Raw genomic sequence first — 21,251 nt, 5'->3', positions numbered from 1 at the left:
AACAAAAAATTGTTCTGTCACAGATACCTCGAACAAAAAATCGTGCCCATTACTTGGAAAAAAGGACAGGTCACACCCATCTTCAAGAAGAATAGTAGAAGTCATCCTCAAAACTACCATTCAATATCCTTGACTTCAATTTGTTGTAGAATGTAGAAGATATTCGGAGCTCAAATATAAAGATGTATCTTGAATAAAATGACCTCCTGCATGCCAACCAACATGGATTTCAAAGGCATCGATCATGTGCAACCCAATTCACAATTTTCTCACATGACCAAGGCAGTGAGGTAGATGCAGTATTTACGAATTTCCAAAAAATGTTTGACTCAGTACCAGTCCTTTGCTTATTATCAAAAGGACATTCGTATGGAGTATCAAGCAAAATTGTTGACTAGACTGTGAATTTTTTGATAGGGTGGGTGCAGGAAGTAATCTCAGATGGAGGGTCGTCAAAAGACGTAGAAGTAATTTTGGGTGTGTCTTAGGACCCTTGTTCATTTTCATGTTACTGACTACACAGACAATATTAAAAGTAACATCAAACCTTTCACAAGTGATCCAGTTATGTATAGTGAAGTACTGTCTGAAATAAACTGCATAAATATTCAGTCAGGTATTGATAAGATTGCAAAGTGGTCCAAAGATTGACAACTTGCTTTAAATGTCCAAATATTTAAAATTGTGCACTTCACAAAATGAAATAGTAGTAGTATCTGATGGCTATAATATCAGTGAGTCACAACTGGGCTCGGCCAACTCATACAAATACCTAGGTGTAACACTTTGTAGGGATATGAAATTGAATGATCACATAAAGTATCGCTCAACCGAATTTTGTTGTTGAACTAGACTAGAATGGTAGGCATGTTTGTCAATACACAGAATCAAAACAAACTGATTCTTCAGGGAAAAAACCACTTGACCTTGCCATGGTTACATGTATTGATTGCTGACGGCTTTAGAAAAAAAGTAGGGTGATTATCGGATCATCCGAAGGCAATCGATGGCTGATCCCAAAAAATCAGCCCAAGTAATACGTGATGACCTACAGGTAAAATACGGAATGAAGGCCCATATTTCGACAGTTAAATGTTACTTAGCAGTTGGAGAACTGAAAAGCAGGTGACCTTCTCAGATACCTACAAAAAGTGTGAAAAATAGGAAGGCCAGACTACAGTTTGCTAAGAAGTATGTGTCCTGGACCACTGAAGAGTGGTCAAAACTTCTGTAGAATGATGAAAGCAAGTTTCATCTCTTCTCCTCAGACAGGATACAATATGTTCAAACAAACAAAAAAAAAAAAAAAACCCAGAGGAATAACAGAAAGTAATAAGTACCCACCATGAAGTATGGAGGAGGAGGTGCAATACTGTGGGGCTGTTTTTCAAGAAGTGGTGTAGGACCTCTCGTCAAAATCCATCGGATAATGTATATTCTGAACTATGATGAATTATTAATGTTAATAGACCATATGACACCTTGGGAAAGACTAAATATGCTTCGTGACTGGCAATTCCAGCATCACAATGATCGGAAGCATTCTTGTCACAATGTGAAAATGGTTCTGTAGCAGCACAAGTAAAGGTATTCAAATGGCCAAGCCAAAGTCCAAACTTAAAACCCCGCAGAACATATTTGGGGCAAGATGTTTGCCAGCAAAACTGCACTAGTAAGGAGGCTTTCTACAAAGAATTGTGTGAGCAATGGAAGAAGATTCCTCGGGTGCAAGTGGCAAAACTCCTGGATTCTATACCATCCAATTGTGCTACAGTAATACACACAAAGGGCAGTGCAACCAACTCTTAAGCTGAGAACATGATGGGTCAAGACTTCATTATTCTTTTTCTTCTGTTTAGTTTTAAGACTATTTAAGTGGTGTTTTATGCAAAGATCAGTATTGTATAAAGGATGTAAGAGAATAAAGTACACATTATAGAGATTTGGTAATTAAGTTCTTTCATTTAAATTTTCTGCCAAAGAATTTGTTTTCCAATCACCACGGAAGACCATAACACTGTCCCTCCTCTCAAGTATCAGGTGAATATTCAAATGGCAGATATTGAGATAACCGATCATGAAACTGAAAAGCAGCTACAATCGCTTAGTAGTGGAAAGGCATCAGGACCAGATGAGATACCAATAAGATTCTATAAAGATTATGCAAAAGAACTTGCTCCCCTTCTAGCAGTAATTTATCATAGATCGCTTGAGCAACGAAAGGTACCTAACGACTGGAAAAAAGCACAGGTCATTCCCGTTTTTAAGAAAGGCCGTAGGACAGATTCACACAATTACAGACCTATATCATTGACTAAGGAAGATGTTTTATGCTCAAGAATTATGACATTCTTGGAAAATGAACATATCTATAAAAATCAACATGCATTCTGAAAACAGAGATCCTGCAAAAAACACCTCGCTCTGTTCCTCCATGAGATCCACAGCACAGTGGACAACGGTGCTCAGGTTGATGCTGTGTTCCTTGACTTCAATGAGGCATTTAACAATGTCCCACATTGCCGTTTAATGAAAAAAATATGAGCTTACAGAGTATTGTAGCAGACATGTGATTGGATTCAAGACTTTCTTGCAGACAGAACTCAACACGTTGTTCTTAACGGAACTACATTGACAGATGTAAAGGTAATATCTAGAGTAGCACAGGGAAGTGTGATTGAACTGTTGCTGTTTATAATATATATAAATGATCTACTAGAAAGCACTGGATGCTCTTTAAGGATTCGCAGATGATGCAGTTGTTTATACCAAAGTAGCAATGCCAGAAGATAGTAAGAATTTGCAGAACGACCTCCAGAGAAGTGATGGATGGTGCAGACACTGGCAGTTGACCCAGAATGTAAATAAATGTAACATATTACGCATACATAGGAAAAGTGTGAAACTACACTATTGATGACAAACAGTTGGAGTCAGCGTCTGCCATAAAATATCCAGACATAACTATCCAGACCGACCTTAAGTGGAATGACCATATAAAACAGATAGTGGAAAAAGCAGGCACCAGACTCAGATTCATCGGAAGAATCTTAAGGAAATGTAACTCATCCACGAAAGAAGTGGCTTATAAGGTGCTTGTTCACCCTATTCTTGAGTATTGTTCATCTATCTGGGACCCCTATCAGGTGGACTGATAGAGGAGACAGAGAAGATCCAAAAAAGAGCGACGCATTTCGTCACTGGATCATTTAGCTGGCGAGAAAGTGTTACGGAGATGCTAAACAAACTCCATTGGCAGACATTACAAGAGAGGTGTTGTGCATCACAGAGAGGTTTACTTTTGAAGTTTCGGGACAGCACTTTTCAGGAGGAGTGAGACAACATATTACTTCCCCCAACATACACTCCTGGAAATTGAAATAAGAACACCGTGAATTCATTGTCCCAGGAAGGGGAAACTTTATTGACACATTCCTGGGGTCAGATACATCACATTATCACACTGACAGAACCACAGGCACATAGACACAGGCAACAGAGCATGCACAATGTCGGCACTAGTACAGTGTATATCCACCTTTCGCAGCAATGCAGGCTGCTATTCTCCCATGGAGACGATCGTAGAGATGCTGGACGTAGTCCTGTGGAACGGATTGCCATGCCATTTCCACCTGGCGCTTCAGTTGGACCAGCGTTCGTGCTGGAAGTGCGGACTGCGTGAGACGACGCTTCATCCAGTCCCAAACATGCTCAATGGGGGACAGATCCGGAGATCTTGCTGGCCAGGGTAGTTGACTTACACCTTCTAGAGCACGTTGGGTGGCACGGGATACATGCGGACGTGCATTGTCCTGTTGGAACAGCAAGTTCCCTTGCCGGTCTAGGAATGGTAGAACGATGGGTTCGATGACGGTTTGGATGTACCGTGCACTATTCAGTGTCCCCTCGACGATCACCAGTGGTGTACGGCCAGTGTAGGAGATCGCTCCCCACACCATGATGCCGGGTGTTGGCCCTGTGTGCCTCGGTCGTATGCAGTCCTGATTGTGGCGCTCACCTGCACGGCGCCAAACACGCATACGACCATCATTGGCACCAAGGCAGAAGCGACTCTCATCGCTGAAGACGACACGTCTCCATTCGTCCCTCCATTCACGCCTGTCGCGACACCACTGGAGGCGGGCTGCACGATGTTGGGGCGTGAGCGGAAGACGGCCTAACGGTGTGCGGGACCGTAGCCCAGCTTCATGGAGACGGTTGCGAATGGTCCTCGCCGATACCCCAGGAGCAACAGTGTCCCTAATTTGCTGGGAAGTGGCGGTGCGGTCCCCTACGGCACTGCGTAGGATCCTACGGTCTTGGCGTGCATCCGTGCGTCGCTGCGGTCCGGTCCCAGGTCGACGGGCACGTGCACCTTCCGCCGACCACTGGCGACAACATCGATGTACTGTGGAGACCTCACGCCCCACGTGTTGAGCAATTCGGCGGTACGTCCACCCGGCCTCCCGCATGCCCACTATACGCCCTCGCTCAAAGTCCGTCAACTGCACATATGGTTCACGTCCACGCTGTCGCGGCATGCTACCAGTGTTAAAGACTGCGATGGAGCTCCGTATGCCACGGCAAACTGGCTGACACTGACGGCGGCGGTGCACAAATGCTGCGCAGCTAGCGCCATTCGACGGCCAATACCGCGGTTCCTGGTGTGTCCGCTGTGCCGTGCGTGTGATCATTGCTTGTACAGCCCTCTCGCAGTGTCCGGAGCAAGTATGGTGGGTCTGACACACCGGTGTCAATGTGTTCTTTTTTCCATTTCCAGGAGTGTACATCTCGCGTATTGACCACAAGAAGAAAATTTGAGAAATTAGAGCCAATACAGAGGCTTACCGACAGTCATTCTTCCCACACACTATTCGTGAGTGGAACAGGGTTGGAGGAATCAGAAAGTGGTAACGATAGTACCATCCATCACACACCATGAGGTGGCTTGCAGAGTGTGATGTGGATGTAGATTTCATTATCTCTACAAAATACTTTTCAGCAATAATGTATGCCCAGTCATGGGTAAAGCAGCTGGCAGACTTCATGAAAGAAATGTAATCATTCTACAAAGTAAATTGCTTGCCTATCACTTGTACAACACATCCTAGAATATTTCTCAAGTGTGTGGATCCTGTGCCAAATTGAACTAATGGGAGATATTGAATGTGTACAGAGAATGGCAATATGAATGGTCAAAGATTTTTTTGACCCATGGGAGAGGATCAGAAAGATAGTGAAGAAAAATTGAGCTGGCATATTTCTGAAGATGATGGAAACTATCCCAAGAAAGCCTACTTACAAAGTTTCAAGAACAGCCAGTAAATAAGGACTATAAGAATATACTACAACCCTCTATGTGCCACTCCCGTAGGAATTGCGAGGACAAAATGAGATTAATTATGCACAGCAAAATTTAAACAATCATTCTTCCCATGCTCCATATGTGAATGGGATGGCCCAAAAAACCTAATAAATGGTACAATGTAATGTGCCCCCTGCCATGCACTTCACTGTGGTTTGCAGAGTGTTGATGTACAGAGGAACAAAAAAAATTGACATACCTGTAGCCTAATTTGTGTAGCAAGCATTTAATGATGAAATCCCTCCTTCAAATGACATAAATTTCCTTGATTAATTGAACTAGTGACTTTAATGTCGAGCACTGTTTATATGTCATACAGAAATTATGTATTAGTCTGCTGACAGCCTGTTTATCAAAATTACCGAAATACAAAATTTTCTTTTCTCTCTTCTGCATCTTTCCTGAAGTAGAGAAGCCTTGCTAATTACCTATAACGGTGTCTTCTCCTTCATTTTTTATTCTGTGTATTGTGTGATTAGAAATACCAGTTGCTGCTGTAGTCCTCTGTAGTACACTTGTTAATTGGACTTTGACTCTCTCATTTGTCTCTTCTGACATAAATGTTATGATACTGCACAAAATCTCCCATCCATGATATGAAAAACTTTCCTTCTATCTGCAGTGCACGGAGAGTCTGATGCCATAGTGTGTAGATCAGAGTTATCAACGCGAATGTTTGAAGTACATTGGTCAGCAAACCATTGACATTTAGGTAGCCAGTACTAGCAGGTGAAGCGCACAACTCAGCTGATGACACACTTCTAAGGCAGTCACTCTTTTACAACAGGAATGGGACTCGCCCAGTAGCCACAAAGAGAATGCATTTCTTTGCAGGAGCCATATTATCATGTGCAACATCTACACAAGAATTTTGCAAGTTGCTGTAAAGCATTCTGGAGTGTAGTTACAAACTGGTGGAAAAGAAATGAAGATGAAGTATTTGAATGTTTACTGGTGACAATATGTTTATGCTAGTATATTACAGGTGAAGCTGAAGTCTGCTACACACAACACACCCATTTAGATGCAGGCACAGATACAAGGAGTGGGAAAGGGGGGGTGATGACACCCTCACGGGCCACCCACAGAATAGGTTACTAATAGTGCTTATATTTGTACATATATCAATTTCCAAGTGTCTCTGATAACATTCAGAAAATAAAGTAGCACAAAAACTAAGTGTCTCAAATATGGCAAGGAATGCCAGCAGTTAAAAAAACTGAATAACATCCTGTATTAAGACAGGATGTTAGTCAGTTTTTTGCACAAGGACCAGCTATGTGCATGAACTTGTGGCCTGACTGCCTGCAGAGAATATTGTAGCCAGATAGAGACCATTGACAGGCCGCTGGTATCTGCTGCGAATAACAAACCCAACACTGTTCTTGTGACCACAGATACACCCAGTAAAACAGGAAGAGACTGAAGAAAGAAAGAAAGGAGGAAAGTGTCCAGTAAGGCAAAAAAGGGGGGAGGGGGGACCTACAGAAAGACTGAATTTCTCAAACAGAAATTTAAAGGACACAAGCAGGATTTCCTCACTTTCACACTCGCATAACCGTAGTCTACAAATGTGTATTCACAATCACGCTGCTAAGTGAAATCGTGATAATGGTGATTGTACACATCAGTGATATTATATAGATTAGACTGTTGTTGAAGAATGTGAATGTTTGTTGCTATTGTAGTGTTTAGAGTAAATGAGTGACAAGAACTTCTCAAGTTTTCAGACAATTACTTTTGAAATTATATATTTTTATGAACTGCAATTTCTTGAAAGTTAAATCAAAGCAATGCACTGAACACAAATAATAATAATAATTTTTATTATTATTATATTTGAAGCATTTCATTGCATCTAAGATCGGAGTTGTATGTTAAAAGTAATGGTGACGTCAAATTACATTTGAGGGAGAGGGCAGAGGAGGAGGAAAACGCGAGAAACTGTGACATCCCACCCCAGAATCCAACCCTTAATTGGCAACTGTTTTGAAGAGTTTTCTCTTACTAGTTGTGGGGCACTCTAAAGTATCATTTCCAGAAATATTTTGGTCACGTAAAAAGGTGGTAAAATGTCTTAGCCATTTCAAATCATGTGGAAGGATATAGTGTTAGTGAGGCACTGCTTTGCAGAATCACATAAATTACATATCTAGATGTAACATTTCAAAGCGGTATGAAATGCAATGTGCACATAAGGTCACTTGTAGGAAAGGCGAATAGTTGACTTCAGTTTACTGGGAGAACTTCTAGGAAAGTACATGCATAGAATATGATTGCAACCAATTCTTGAATATTGCAAGAGGTTGGGATCCCCAGCAGGTTGGATTAAAGGAAGACACCGAAACAATACAGAGGCTTGTTGTTAGGTTTGTTACTGGTAGGTTTATCAATACATGGTATTATGGAGATGCTTTAATAACTCAGGTGGGAATCACTGGAGGGAAGATGACATGCTTTTTGCAAAACATGATAAAGATAGTTTAGGGAACAAGCATTTGCGACAGATGTGGAATGATTCTACTGCCACCAACATACATCTCATGTAACAACAACAAAGCAAGACAAATCATGTGTCATGCAGCATATGGACAGTCATTTTTCCATCACTTCAGTTGTGAGTGGAACAGGAAAGGGAATGACTAGCAGTGTTACAAGATTCCTTCTACCATGTACCATGTGGTGGCTTGCGGAATTTGTATGTAAATTTAAATCTAGATCATTAGAAAACTCAAAAATAAGAAAATTGTATTTATACATATCAGGCATGTAACATAATAATTTCCAAGGAATTGAAAAATTCATTTTTTCAGATCATAACAGATATACCAAGTGTGAAAATTACCGAACTATCAGTTTAATAAGTCAAATACTAACACGAATTCTTTACAGACAAATAGAAAAGCTGGTAGTTAAGCTGACCTGACCTCAGGGAAGATCAGTTTGGATTCTGTACAAATGTTGGAACTCACAAGGCAATACTGACCCTATGACTTACCTTAGAAGATAGGTTAAGGAAAGGCAAAACTACATTTCTAGCATTCGTAGACTTAGAGTAAGCTTTTGACAATGTTGACTGGAATACTCTCTTTCAGATTCTGAAGGTGGCAGGGGTAAAATACAAGGAGCAAAAGGCTATTTACAATTTGTACAGAAACCAGATGGCAGTTATAAGAGCTGAGGGACATGAAAGTGAAGCAGTGGTTGGGAAGGGAGTGAGACAGGGTTGTAGCCTCTCCCCGATGCTATTCAATCTGTATATTGAGCAAGCAGTAAAGGAAACAAAAGAAAAATTCAGAGTAGGAATTAAAATCCATGGAGAAGAAATAAAAAATTTGAGGTTTGCCAGTGACATTGTAATTCTATCAGACAGCAAAGGACCTGGAAGAGCAGCTGAACAGAATGGACAGTGTCTTGAAAGGAGAATAGAAAGATATAAGAAGAACATCAACAAAAGCAAAATGAGGATAATGGAATGTAGTCGAATTAAATCAGGTGATGCTGAGGGTATTAGATTAGGAAATGAGACACTTAAAGTTTTAAATGAGTTTTGTTATTTGGGGAGCAAAATAACTGATTATGGTTGGAGCAGGAAGGATATAAAATGTAGACTGGCTGTGGCAAGGAAAGCGTTTCAGACGAAGAGAAATTTCTTAACATCAAGTATAGATTTAAGTGTCGGGAAGTCTTTTCTGGAAGTATTTGTATGGAGTGTAGCCATGTATAGAAGTGAAACATGGACGATAAACAGTTCAGGCAAGAAGAGAATAGAAGCTTTTGAATGTGGTGCTACAGAAGAATGCTCAAGATTAGGTAGATATATCACTTAACTAATGAGGAAGTACTGAATAGAATTGGGGAGAAGAGGAATTTGTGGCACAACTTGACAAGAAGAAGGGATCGGTTGGTAGGACACGTTGTGAGGCATGAAGGTGTCACCAATTTAGTACTGGAGGGAAGTGTGGAGGTTAAAAATAATAGAGGGAGACCAAAAGATGAATACACTAAGCAGATTCAGAAGGATGTAAATTGCAGTAGTTATTTGGAGGTGGAGAGGCTTACACAGGGTAGAGTAGCATGGAGAGCAGCATCAAACCAGTCTCTGGACTGAAGACAACAACAACAACAACAACAGATATACTTGAAAACTCCTGCTAACTAGAGTAGTGGCCAAGTGTAACTAGAGTGGTGGCCAAGTGTTGTAAAGCCCGTGTTATGATAACATTCATTTATATGGGTTAGATTTGCCCTCTTAGAGTGTCTTATAATGAGCTGTCAAATCCAAAATTTCACATAATGTTGTTATAGGAATGGTAAGCATGAAATTATTTGCCAAGAGAGGCACGCGCGTGCGCACATGCAGGAAAATGACTTTCACACAATGTACTTGGTGTGGACAATTTCCTTACTTTTCTTTCTCCTCTAATGAATACTGTCTGATGCAGTGTGAATGCTTACCACAATAGGAAGAAAATAAGTGAGCCCTTGATGAAGAGAAGGAGAGAGTAAGTTTTCAGCAATAACTGCATGACACTTTTAGATGGTTTTTCATCTTCACATTCCCCTACAAAAGATATACTTTTTTTAGCTGCTGTTGGTAAGGGGGGGGGGGGGCAGTGTCTGCAGTAAACGTGAACCATTTGTTTTAGTTAAAAGTTTGTGGGCACATATGCTGATCACTTTAAAATTTATTTAATTTAAAGTAACAATATATAAATTTCACTTCCCAAAGAATAAAAAATATTGCAAGAAGTATGATCTGAAACTATGTGCCATGGAAGTTGACAGTGGCCTAAATACCTTGTACAATATGGTTACCTCCTCAGATAGCAGGGGCCTCTTCTCCTTAGGTATATCTGCAATCGATCAAAATCAATAATACTTCAACATCTTGGAAATCATAAAATTATAGGCCTGAGGTGTAAAAATGAAATTTCCTATCTTCATAAACGCACTCAATTCCATCAAGTCTAAATCATTCCAGCATCCTATATCTGACTCTGATTTTGCACAGTTAATTAGTTAGTTACTTGTTCCATACATAAAATTCACAAAACATGCTATGATGTGAAATGTGTCAACAGAACAAATTTAGAAGACTTATATACAACTTACAATTAAAACAAAATTACAAAATATTTATATGGCTACATGCTCACCATTGACAGACTTTTTATGATTAATGATCCCCAATTAAGAAGTCCCCTGTGACAAATAAGAAGCTGTCAGGAAGAAACATATTTATCTACATTTGAAAACACTTCTGCTATCTGTCACACACAGTTTATTTCCATTGGGAGATTGCCAGAGATTGCTGCAGCTACATACTTCACTTCTCTCTGTGCCAAAGTTAGATTCATTAGGCCATTTTTCTGTATATTGCTATACTTGTGGTTATCACTGTTACTCTCAAACTCAGATGGATTGTTGCTAACATATTTCGTGAATGAATCAATATACTGTGAGGCTATGGTTAGCTTTCCCAGCTGCTTAAAGAGATATATGTGAACTCTGCACATAATTCTAATTTCTTTCTTCTCTGCAGGGGATACTTTTCATCCAACAAGGATTTGCCCCAGTACATTATCTCATAAGACATCAATGAATGAAGATATGCAAAATACGCTAACTTACTAACTTCTTTATCCCCAAAGTTGGCAATTATTCTTATGTCAAAAGTAACCAAACCTAAATGTTTCAGCAGGTCTGCTATACAATTTTTCCATTTTAAGTTTTCATCAATAGGCACACCTAAGAACTTACGATTTGCTATCTGCTTTATTATTTCCTGTTGGTATGCAAGAATAATAAGGGGTGGGATATTTTTGACAACACCAAACTGGATGAACTGTGTCTTTTCAAAGCTTAAAGCTAATCTATTTGTGCAAAACCAATCAGTAACCATTACATAACTGACTAAAAGTATTACATATTATATAGGTTCATAACTTTTTAGTGTCTTTTGGATATATAAAGCTCCCCATATGAACGTTTACTTTTTAGGCATGATGATCTTATTTCTGATTAGGATCTGAGATTACTTTTAAAATGTAATTGTTAAAAACATCTGCTACACATTCACGGTCTTTTATAATGTTCACCATTCTCTTAACAGAAGCAGGGTCATCTTCTATGGCTTCTTTCCCTGTCTCTCTCTCTGTTAACAGTATTCATAATGATGTTATTTTACTATCTGATCTCTCAGTTTCAGACAAAATGGGCATGTTCTCAGTTTTTTTTACAACTTCTCTTAGCATGTTACAGTACTGTTTGTAATAAGAAAGTCTTTGTGGGTCATTACTTGTTATTTCTGTTTTGTACAAGTCCTTTTTTACATTGTGAAGAGACACTGACACCTGTAGTGATCAAAGGTTTCTTTAATGTCTTATCATTATTACATTTAATTATCTTTTTAGGAAAATTACTTTCAAAAACGGATATAAACTGATTAAGAAATGTATTAAAATTAGAGTTAACATTTCATTCATAGTAAATTTCACCTCAGTCAACATTTTAAATCTTAAGTGATTTCGTCATTAATCAGCCTCTTAGAGTTTTCAAATTGAACACGGGGTTAACTGTACATTGTGATCTGGCAGCCCATTTACCGTTGGGCAGGCTTGTGTCTCTTTAAATTCTGGTTGTTGAATGAGTACATTACCTGTACTACCATCTTGAGCAACTCATGTGGGGAAGTTTATAACTGATACCAAATTATAAGTGGCTAAAAGTACCTCTAAATCATTTGCCTTGTCAGATTCTACAAGGAATTTACATTAAAATCATGACAAACCAATAATCCCTTCATTCTGCGTGATAGAGACCAGCAAAATTTTCATGAAAATTCCCCACAGAGGAAAAATGAATACTATAATAATTACAAATATTACATTTCCCACCAGCAACTCACAAGCACATTTTTATTTATCCTGATCTATACATAATTTACTTGTTTCTACATTTTTGTATTCATATTTCATTTTTGTGAATGTGACAATTCCTTTATCCAGACTGGTTTATATATTATGCTTACATAAAGATTTTTTTCTATCTCTGTGGTTATATAGTGTTCAATCAGACAAATGACATCAGTTTCCTTCTAGCCAGTAAGATCTTGCAGACAAATTAACAACTTCTTTACTTTATTTTTACACCCTGCTAGTATTCTGATGGCACGAAGTTAGTTTCATTTCTTTGTTCATTATTATAAAGTGGACTTGGAGTCTCTGTCAATTTCATTTCCTTCAATGTAGTCTGTCTGAATTTGTCCGAAAGTCAATATCTCACCTGATCCCATTAAGCACAGAAACTTGCCTTTGTGTGGTGGTGGCCCCTCTTATGTTTTCTGCTAACAAATCCGCTAACTTGTCCTAACCTCTGAGAAGTGTATCAGCATCTTCCTATAGCAGCTAACAGAATAGCACCAATATCCGTCTAAAGGAGCCCTCTCACCTCCATGTGTATTCACTTTACAGCAGAGTTAATCCAGGCCTGATCATGGCGCCACAGAAGCTCCACAAAACCCACACTTATGTGCTCAATAGCTGCTCCTGGTTTGGCCAGATCAACCCTAATACTGTATTTTTCATTCTTAGTCAGGCTGTTTCCAGCTCCCCCATCTAGCAACTCCTGATCTTCTTTGTGAAAATCCTTATGCATTGGCTCTAAGTATTCTGTTACATGGCCAAGACTAGCACTTGGTTTCACAAAACTTGTGCCCTGGTATGTGGAAGAAAAGTTTTTCTGTAGCTGCTGGCCTACACACCTCCCACAACTGCTACCTAGCAGCAGAACTATTCATCTTCTATTCTGTTTTTCCACCCAACGTATCTGTAAGTTCCTTACCATTATCTGCTGCACCTTAGCTTATTCTACATATAGTAGCAAGCAAAATGTATTGATAAACTGAATTTCAAATTTGTTCTCAGAATTTTTCCCTGAACGCCCTTTGCTTGGAACCTTTTTCTTTCCCCTTGCCTCTGCATACTACAGTTTTTGCAATTTCCAACTCTGCCTGAAGGGCACAAATCTTCGCCTCCTGTTTCTTGATTTTCTGGTATTTCTGGCCTAACCTACAATTCCACGGAAGAGTGACACTGATTACCCCATTCTCTTTCCCCTCTGCAATCACCTCAGTGAAACCGTAACTTACACTTTTCGCAAAACGCTCCCTGTTTAGCTAATATGCAGCAACGTCTGCACAACACATAGATGATTGATTTCAAGGCTAAATACAATGAAGCAAATGAAAAAGAAATTTATGTTAGACTTTTTGTATGAGTATCATGTGTAAATGTACATCTAAAATTACAACTGTAGATGCAATATGAAAAATACATTTTTACACCAATTTACCTTATTTCACACGACACTAACACTTACACTAACGTAATTACTCTCGTATTATGGAAACCTATTGACCCCAACCCTTTCAGAGGAGTTATTTTAGAGTGCCTGTGGCTAGTAATACCAAAGCTAGCTGAAATCAGTAGGTTGCAGGATCTGGCCTCTCCTTGTTACTGATAAAGTAGTGTTAAAGAATTTTAGTGTTATGACTCTGGTAAAAACTATGAATCACCGAATTTCTTACGTATCCAATGTTTCCTTTGTGAATGATGATTAGAGTTCCTGAAGTCATTTACCTGAACATTGGAAAGTAGCTAGCACTAGTAGTAGGAAAAAGTTTTCAGACCTCTGCAGTGTTCCCAACATGTACCAACTATTTGCTGTCTAGCTTAATTTTATGAATTTTCATAGGAGTATGTGAGTAACGATATAAAGTGGACACTTTCTAAAAACCGGTATTACCCTATGTTTGGATGTAACAGGTTGTGAAAAGCACATGTTTTCAGATCCGACTTATCTGCTTTTCTTCTTTTGTAAATATGGAACACATGACCACTCGTTTGCTTTTCATGGTGTGTAAAACTTGTAATAACATGGTAAAATACTTATACAAGTTCTTTTTCATGAACTGTAATTTGATTACATGTTGGCAAGAATATTTGTGTAAAAAATGTTGATGAAATATAATTGCTATCGAAGTGACCAGACAGATGTCAGCAGTAGATGATGCACGAGATATTACTCATTATGTCCTTTTTTGTAAATACATCAACCTTCAGGCAACAAGCAAAAACAAAGTTGGGCTCAACAGTTGTGGTAAACAAAGTAGGCATGCAACTAGACATTTTCTATTAAAATATGCCATTAGAGGTATTGTTTCTTTAATCCGTATCTTTCCTTTCTTCTGTGTGCATCCTCTTTCAACCCTATATGTTTCATTGCCCCTAACATATTCACTTGATTAGGCATACACTTCCGTCACTATCTAACCAATGTATTGACCAAATATTTGGTGGTATGCAATAGTAGACCTGAGAATGGACAGCGATTTCTTTTTTCATGAGACTGCAGCAACAGTTAACTGATAACTAGGGTTTAAAGGTGATGTTTTGAAGTGAAGTGGTACAACTAAGTTTCATTTTCATGCCTTGGGTATACAAATCTTTATCTTGGTTAGCCTGTACTTACTCACCCAAAGTAAAAATTGTTGCAAGATTTCACTTGGAATGCATCAAGCAATTGTTTGAAAGATTCCATTATAGTGCCGTTTAGAAAGTTAGAAGAAAATCACTATCACAAAACATCCCAACAAGACTCAAATAATACTAGTGTGTGTAAAACTTAAGGATGATGAAAGTAAATTTCACATTATGTGTTACTGCCAAGTAACATAGCTTGATTAAACTTGTATCATACATAGAAAGAACTTCTACAGTGTATTGCAGAAGGTAACTGAAAGAAATATGGTGTGAGATGAACATAAATGACACCTTTATTCAAAGAGAATTATTACACTTAAGTCACCACATTTTATGATGGTCCTCTGGACATTACGAAAGGTAGGACATGTTTCCTTATAGATTGTGTGATGCATCCTCTGCAACTTGCTCCCATGCTGGCCATAAGGTTGATAAGGAGTTCGTATGGCAGGTTGTTCCATTCCTCCACCAGCATTGTTGATAACTGCTGGATGATCAGTGGTGCATGTGTGTGTACATGATACAATTGTCTCCCCAGTGCAGCTCTCTTGCGCTTGATGGAATTTAAGTCTGGGGAATGGGCGGACCAGACCATTTCCTGAATATCCTCTCATTTCAAGAGCTCCTCCACCTGCACTGGTCAATGCTGTAATGCTTTGTCATCCATAAAAATGAAGTCAGGGCGGAATGCACCCCTGAAAAGATGCAGTTGGGGAAATAATACAGTGTCACAGTAACTTTGACCAGTGAGTGTACTGTGTTCAAAGATTTCGAGATCAGTAGTTCCATACAACATAATGCCCCACCACACCATAACATACGGTTCACCAAAATGATAGTGTTTAACAAGGTTTCTTTCTGGGTTCGTTATGTGTTCCCACCTCTTGCCATATAAGGTTATATCCAGCACTGTCAAACCTAATATGATCATTCTGGAGGTACCTCTTTTTGATTACCTGCATTAATCATTTTGCTTTCTCTTCACAACCATTCAGCTCTTTTGGCTTCCTAGCTTTCATATTGCCTCTTGAGATAGAAATCTGTACTTCTGAAACCTCACATTTTAGTGTGCAATCTTGCTTATTGCTGTCATTAATCGATTGTGCTCTCATGAAGCTTCATCATTTGCATATGCTGCTGTAATATTGATATGTTTGTATTTGAAAATAAAATGACAGTGTAAATGTTCTTGGTGCATAATGGAGATTTGTGAGATATGATTATGATAAGGATATATTGTTACCATACAGCAGAGCTGAATTTGCAGAAAGGGAAAGGCAGTCAAATAAGTAAGCTTTCGGCCAAAAAGGCCTTCATCAGAATTAGACACCATAGAGATACACACACACACACACACACACACACACGTGTGCATTTGGCTATTTTGGCCGAAAGCTTACTTCTTTGACAGTTTTTTATTGTGCCTGTCTCCGACTCGGCACCTCCCTATATGGTGAATAACGATCTATCATTTTCATAATATTGTCAGCATTCCATCCTGGATTTCCCATTGTTAGAAATGTAAGATATGTATACAGGTGGAAATATAATATTGCAAATTTGCTTATAGAGAACACAAGTGGAGTTATATGCTTTTTTGTAGCTTGTAAAGGTGCTCTATGGAACTTCAAGTTTTGTAAAGTTCTATGCTGCTTTCATTCTTAAGGCACTAAAATGATGCTACGGAATTAGTTTCTACAATGTATACCAATTCCATAGTGTTCATTTTAGTTCTGTTTGTCGTTATGCTCTTGATAAATTATGACCCTGTTAGTACAGTTTAAGTTTACAATAGCATTGTCTCAAACAACTCTGCCTGTTGTCACATTTGTTCAGATGAAGCTATCCGACATTCATTTTTTAATTACTTTGGGGTATCATTAATTGTTAGATTGAGTAGTCTGAAGGCTGTGCCGGCCGAAGTGGCCGCGCGGTTCTGGCGCTGCAGTCTGGATCCGCGAGACCGCTACGGTCGCAGGTTCGAATCCTGCCTCGGGCATGGATGTGTGTGATGTCCTTAGGTTAGTTAGGTTTAACTAGTTCTAAGTTCTAGGGGACTAATGACCTAAGCAGTTGAGTCCCATAGTGCTCAGAGCCATTTGAATCTGAAGGCTGTGCATACATATGGGAAGTTGGGTATAATCTACACTTTTTTCCTGCTGTTACGCTTATGACATTTTACTGTGAAGTTTCTGGTGTAAATCTGAACTGTTACACATTTCATAAATCGTAATAATAGTCTAGTCATTCATTCTTCATTCCACTTATTACTGAATTATAAAATATCCACAAAAAAATTACAGCCATCACATTGATGTTCACAAAAACATATTGAAAGTACTTTTTTGTTATTTTCTGTGACTAGGAACGACCACTGACAAACTCTGATGTAATATCATCTGTAGAGAGCACACCTGGACGTTGGACAGGCATTGGTATTTCACTTCCTGGTACGCCTATCAGTCACCTGAGTCACAGATCCAGTGGTGACAGCTACAGTTCCAGCAGCTCAACAAGGCAACTTTTGAATGGTGGTAACCATTGTAGCAGAGAAAAGCAAGACTCTTAGTTCATAAGTCTCTGTGTTAATGAACATTCCAACTTTTATGTTGTGTTTTAATGGGGAGGTCATCAAGTGTAATATATTTCATGGAGTTACCCGAGGGAATATTTGAGTGGGCACTGCATTACACGCACAATTCTCGAGTAACTCTTCAAGAACACACTAACATTTGCTTCTGGTCAAATTTTCTGTTACACTTGTATTTTTTCCCCTCCTTTGTGTTAATGGGAATGAACATCGTGCCCATAGTTCTCTGTTGAGTAATTTGTTCCCGTAAATAACATATTTCAGCTGCTTTAGTACTGGTTGAGGCTTCTAAACTAATTACCACACATTTAAAGATTGAGTAGCAATGAAGTTAAAACAAGGATATGTCAGTGATTCCATTCAGTGCAAAAGTAATGGTATGAGCTATGATTAATAAAAAATTCAGAATATTGCCAGTCAAAGGTAGTCCAAACTATTATCATAATGTAATCTGTATAAAGTAAGTGAATGTGGTTTTTCTCTTCTTTTCCCATGACGGGGAACCATGTTTTTATCACGTTTTGGTATAGTAAACATTCATCTCTGCAGTAGTAAAAATTGTCAAAGATGATGTGTAATAGGATTGTTAATATTTGAACCCTATAGTTTCCAAGTTTGTGACTAGCATACTGGCAGTAATTTTCGCAGCCATCGTGTACAGGAGTTTAACATGTAATTGCAATTGCTCTAGCATCAGGACTATTTATAAAAATTTACTGAAATTTTCGGAATTATTAACAGTTAATCTTTATTGTGTTTAAAACAGACATGAACACTCAAAACAGACTATGAATCTGGTGTCTTTAATGCTACCTTTGAACCAGAGTCCTGCCTCTCGGTATCATCTTATGAGTTTCAAACTGTTCTGTTATGAGAGACAGCCTGAAATTAATTTACAAAGATCTTAACTGTGTCAGCACAGAAATCCCTACACTTACAAGAGGAGGCCATGACGTTGGGATCACAGATTTACTTGAAACTTTGTGTGCCTTTAGTAGGCCATTAAAATAACATAATGTGCAAGTAGTAAGGTGCACTATGGCAGTTTTGAAAAAAACTCGCAAAAGAAGTTTTATGCGTCTATTATGTAGCGTATGTACCTGTGCGTGGTCAACTGGTTAGTGCTCAAGCAGCGTAAGACGAACTTCTATCAGGCAAAAAATGTATTTTTTTCATCACTGGTCATATATTTAGTTTACATGATGTTTGAGAGATAATACAATGAAAGATCACTTGTGTTTGTATGTATGAAGTTTCAATTTATGTTTTCCATGTCTATGACAAATATCATCCAGCATCATGTGATGTCGCAAGCACATCTGACGCGTAATTGTACATTACTCTTATGGTCTGGCACATTATGACTCACTATATTACCGATGGTGAATAACTTCAATTGCATCATTATTTATTGAGGTTTGACTTGGGCTTTTCAACCCTGTCTCTCATCCTCAAAAATTTAATTACAAATAGTAAATAGTTAAATAACATGAAATTCAATACAACTTTATAAAAATTCATGTGGGTTTTTCTCATTATATTACCTCTCAAATATCATGTAAATTAAATAATGTGATAAGTGGTGAAAAAATATAGATTAGCAAGTAAATGCTACAGAGATTTGAACTGCCACCTCCTCCTCAACTCACTTCCCACTCGCGAGCACTAATTGCTTGACCACAGTGACATTTTATGACTGGCACCTTCACACCGATACATCACTTATGTAATAGACACGTAAAATGTCTCTTGTTATTTTCACAGAATTTCCAGAGTAGTGCACCTAATTACTTGCACAGTTTTAATATCCTCGTAAAGGTGTAAAAAGTTTGAACTAAATCTGTGATTCCAGTGTCGTGGCCTTCCCTTGTTAGTTAAAATAAACTGATGGCAGAGCAATATTGTTTTATCTGTGTGATTGCAACTGGCGAGTGTATAGTTAGGTCACTGCCATACTTCCCGCCTTGAAGGATAAGTTAATAATGATAAAACTGGTAGCAATTTTTGAAAGATTTAGAAATGTACATTCCAATTGCCTTATTAGAAATAAGTGTGGGAATAAATGCTGTGCTATGTAGTCACAGGGAATGACGGGCTGTCCACATTTGTATGTGCTTACCTATATCTTCGAATGCTAATATAGTCTCAGTGATCACTTAATCAAAATTCATTTAGATTGAAGAGCAAATGTGGTTTTGTAAAATGCTTATCACTACTCTTGTAACGTTAAGTTACTGTCATGTAAACTTGATTTTACTTTACATATCGAGGTGTTCTGATTTCGTACACAAACACATTCCATAAATGTATTCCAGCTAACTTCTCTCATGTTTATATTTAAGTCCATATTGGATATAAATCTCCATAATACAGTATTAGTTTATACATCCAGAGGTTAAGTGCAAGTAATCCTTAAATATCATTTTTCATTTTAGTGTATGTGTACATACAGAATTTACAAACTGAAAAACCTGTATGCTGTAAAAGAAAGGAAAAGAAACCAAACAATGCCATTGACAAATGAAATTAATGAAGTTTTATTTTGAGTGTATAATTGACTTGAATGGCATTCTTCTCCACAAGATACTTTCTCAGTACCCTTTTTGGCATTGTATCAAAGATTCTGAACTTTGTAGATAATTGTTGTGTAAATTGAAGATTAATACTGTTATAATAAAGCACGGTTATGGTACACACATAACTGAATAAAATGAATAGTTTTTGTCTTATTCAACTAATATTTTCCTGTAGTAGATAATTACGTTTTCTCCAACCTCATGTTGTACGTATTATAAGACAGTATCATGACAAATGTTCCAGTGTTTAATCAATTCAGTTCAAACATAATGAGTTGATAATGGATTAGATTTCAGTTTTGCTGAATGACTACAAGCAATATGGAGCTCCTAATAAATCTACAAGAATGCTGCCAGTATATCTGACGCAGAGTGTCCACGTCTCTCTCTCTCTCTCTCTCTCTCTCTCTCTCTCTCTCTCTCTCTCTCTCTGTGTGTGTGTGTGTGTGTGTGTGTGTGTGTGTGTGTGTGTGTGTTGCCTTCTCCTTCATCTTAAGGCCAGTTCGCTATAAAATGTTTAGCAGCTCTCAAGATCTTTATTTACTTATTACACCAGAATTTCAACAGGTGCCCCACTCATCAGTCATAGAACATATTCAAATTCTGTCAATGTGTGGGTCAACATTGCAGCATCAACAGTTCTGATAGTTGCATTGACTGACTTGTGCAGGAAGGGTAGCAATATTATGACTGGTGTACACACAAACCTTGACTCAACTCCACAAAAAGAAGTATAATGGCATGACATTGGGAGAGTGTGGGGGCTATGTCATGGGGCCATCACAAACTACCCACCTCTCAGGAAAAGTCATCCGGCACATTCCACGCATTCAGACTCCAATGGTGGGATGCACCATCATGTTGGAAGATGGTCGAGGCTGCAGCTCTTCGATCTTTAGTAACAGGAAATGTTCGAGGATGTCCAGGTAAATATTTTTCATTGTGGTCTTCTATGCAAAGAAAAACAGACCTATCACCCCATCAGCATCAGCTCACACAAAACATTGGTGTTTGAATTATTGTGGATGTGTTCTTGTGTGTGTCGTGTGGAAAATCCCAAATTCTAATGTTGTTGCGATTCACATGTCCAGAAATGTGAAACATTGCTTCATCTGAAAACTGACACTTTCTCAAGTTGTCAGCATCTGTTGATGATGATCATTTGACTGAAATGC

The 21,251-nt window shown here is 38.5% G+C and overlaps 1 protein-coding gene across 3 annotated transcripts in view; it reads left to right on the top strand.

Annotated features, from left to right (window-relative positions):
* LOC124599481 (probable E3 ubiquitin-protein ligase MGRN1) overlaps nt 1-20,215 on the top strand; it is a 168,909-nt gene extending 148,694 nt beyond the window's left edge. The window contains exon 13 of one of the 3 annotated variants that reach the window (XM_047136081.1): nt 17,276-20,215. In XM_047136081.1, the coding sequence (XP_046992037.1) occupies nt 17,276-17,479 (204 nt within the window). In that variant the 3' untranslated portion in view covers nt 17,480-20,215. The remainder of the gene's footprint in view (nt 1-17,275) is intronic. The other 2 variants (XM_047136083.1, XM_047136082.1) reach the window with 2 other exon arrangements.
* Nucleotides 20,216-21,251: the final 1,036 nt, after the last annotated feature.

This window comes from Schistocerca americana, chromosome 1 (assembly GCF_021461395.2).
Source record: "Schistocerca americana isolate TAMUIC-IGC-003095 chromosome 1, iqSchAmer2.1, whole genome shotgun sequence".
NCBI classification, from domain to species: domain Eukaryota; kingdom Metazoa; phylum Arthropoda; class Insecta; order Orthoptera; family Acrididae; genus Schistocerca; species Schistocerca americana.
The sequence above is the reverse complement of the archived record's forward strand: the minus strand, read 5'-3'. Positions and strand labels throughout refer to the sequence as shown.